General features: G+C 44.8%; 1 protein-coding gene across 1 annotated transcript in view; it reads right to left on the bottom strand.

Annotated features, from left to right (window-relative positions):
• The window catches only part of LOC107299356 (protein argonaute-2-like), a gene marked incomplete at its 3' end in the record, with an annotated part of 17018 nt that overhangs the window by 2921 nt on the left and 11430 nt on the right, over positions 1 to 2667 (bottom strand). Inside the window, exons 4-5 of the mRNA XM_015828722.1 lie at positions 835 to 1070; positions 215 to 253 (exon numbers count right to left, since the gene is read on the bottom strand). Coding sequence (XP_015684208.1) covers positions 215 to 253; positions 835 to 1070 — 275 coding nt within the window. The remainder of the gene's footprint in view (positions 1 to 214; positions 254 to 834; positions 1071 to 2667) is intronic.

Raw genomic sequence — 2667 nt, forward strand, 5'->3', positions numbered from 1 at the left:
ACACTGCCATGATAAAAATGCATATGCGTCCAGGCATGCTACTCTGTTGGGCCAACCACAACCTATTATCACAACCCTGCAGTCAGTCATTGTTGAGACTTGGTTTTAGACAACCCTGAATCCGACCATTTCGAGGGAGGTTCTGGGTCAGAATCACACCAGAAATCCTCCTGCATTTACAAGGAGAAAACTTTTTTTTTTTTAAAAGAGTTACAGATAGTCCTTTTTAAGTGAGTTTTGCCCCATTTTGCGACTTTTCTTGCCACGGTTGTTAAGCTGAATCACTGCAGTTGTTAAGTTACTAACAAGGTAGTAAGTAAAGTGACTCTGGGCTTCCCCACTTGACTTTGCTTGTCAGAAGGTCACAAAAGGGAATCACCACACACACACACACACACACACACGGGACACACTGCGACCGTCCTAAATATGAGTCGGTTGCCAAGCCTCTTTGAATTTTGGATCACGTGAACATGGGGACGCTGCGACGGTCGTTAAGTCTGAAAAATGGCCATCGGTCCCTTTTTTTCCAGTGCCATTAACTTCGAACGGTCGCTAAAGGAATTGTCGTTAAGGGGAGGACGGCCTGTATTCGCCACTGTTGCAAACTATCTGTTATTGTTAGGTTTTATTACTATGTACATTTGATGGAGCTACACCTGGCAGGACAGGCAAATGCGTGTACCCCAAAATGTTCCTCGCCTTCAAATTCAACATATAACCCAGAATTCTCAACCTTGGCAAACTGGGTATCCCTTTCTTAGAATGAAGGCACCTGACCATTTAAGAAGTCAATAACGTTCCTCTAGATTTCCCTTCTCAATGTAAAGCCACACACAGAGAACGCAAGGAAAAGGGGAAAAAAGACCGGGAACCTGTTGAAACTGCCCCTCGGAAACGCCATCTCGATAGAAAATAATCCGCGTCGGCTTGAATCGAGTGGATTTGTAAAACTGGATCAGCAGCTCCCGAACCATGGCAGCCAAGTCTTGAATTATTTCTTGGCGGTGCTGCTGGACCCTCACAGTGGCACAATAGCGATTCGGATGGGCATCCATGCTGCCTACAACCTGTGGAGGGAAGCCGGGGTGTTTCTTGTGAATAGAGGGGGGGAAAAAGCAGCGGGCCGTGCAATTTAGCACACAGCAACTTTACAAAGGTGCTTTTCCACATGGCAACTGGACTTTCTTGTTTTTCTTTATATATATATACTAGCTGTACCCGGCCACGCGTTGCTGTGGCTCAGTCTGGTTAAATGGAAAAGAAAGAAAAGAGAAAGCGCACGTTTGTAATATGTTTACGTCCAATAGATGGCGCTGTTTTTCAAAAAAAAAGCATGTTTTTACCTGTCACAGGTGTGCCATCTATATAATAGTAGGTATATAAAAACACGCGCGTATTCGAATGCAACGTTGTGTCAAAATTTCAAAGCAATCGGTGAAGAACTTTTGGAGATTTAAGATTTTGAACAAACGAACATTTACATTTTTATTTATATAGATAATAGAAATAAAATAGTCCGAGCACCAGGACAGTATTAAAACAAAAACTGTTTAATACACAAGCTAAGGCTAAGCTTTCGTCGGCCAGCACTGCCGACATCATCAGAGCACAATACAAGATTACTGGGAGTCCTTTTTATATTGCTGGACAGCTCTGCGCCCGGCTTCTCGATCGAGTCATCGGTCCGTCCGTTTTCTCTACTTGGTTTGTTCTTAAAGGGCACGCGTCTCTTGCTGTGTTGGTATCTTCCGAGGTCGCTATTTTCTTTTTCTTGGGCTCAATCACTTTCCTTCTGCTACCATACGCCGGTTGCTTTCGCTCGCTTACACTTATCCCCTTTTTTGGTTCTATTCCGGGATCCATCTGATCTTCCTGGATGGGGTTGTGCGCATGTGTGCTCGGGGAGGGGGTATATTGAGTGGATCCGGGCGTCTATCAGGGTAGTCTCTGATGGATATGCTCCTGCGTGTGTTCTCCCACTCAGGAGCGCTGCCTTCTTCCGTGGACCTCCGTGGGTATATTGATCCACTTCTGGTTGTCCCCCCCCCCATCTTAAGGTCCTTTACTGCTCGATCGTTCATTGGGTTTTTCGGTCCCCCTTCATCGTTTGCTAGTTCTTTTGCCCTTCTTGCGCGCGTGCAGGGTCTCGTGGCGTGGCTTTCCATCGTTTGCTCATGGATCTCTTTTTTGTAGTCGTTGGTGGAGTGTCTCGTCCCTCTCCTCTTGTGTATGCTAGCAGAAAGAAAGTGATCGAGCCCAAGAAAAAGAAAATAGTGACCTCGGAAGATACCAACAGAGCAAGAGACGCGTGCCCTTTAAGAACAAACCAAGTAGAGAAAACGGACGGACCGATGACTAGATCGAGAAGCAAGGCGCAGAGCCGTCCGGCAATATAAAAAGGACTCCCAGTAATCTTGTATTGTGCTCTGATGATATCGGCAGTGCTGGCCGACGAAAGCTTATTTATTTATTTATTTATTTATTTATTTATTTATTTATTTAATTTAATTTATATGCCGCCCTTCTCCCGACAGGGACTCAGGGCGGCGCACAACATATTTAAAACCAGAACATATATACAATCCCCCCCTTAAAACCGAATTAAACCGAATTTTAATGTTGCGTCTTCCGAATATTTAAAACCCAATATAAAATCCACCCTAG

The sequence above is a fragment of the Protobothrops mucrosquamatus genome, unplaced genomic scaffold (genome assembly GCF_001527695.2).
Source record: "Protobothrops mucrosquamatus isolate PMUCROS unplaced genomic scaffold, P.Mucros_1.0 scaffold4812, whole genome shotgun sequence".
In the NCBI taxonomy this organism is placed as follows: Eukaryota; Metazoa; Chordata; class Lepidosauria; order Squamata; family Viperidae; genus Protobothrops; species Protobothrops mucrosquamatus.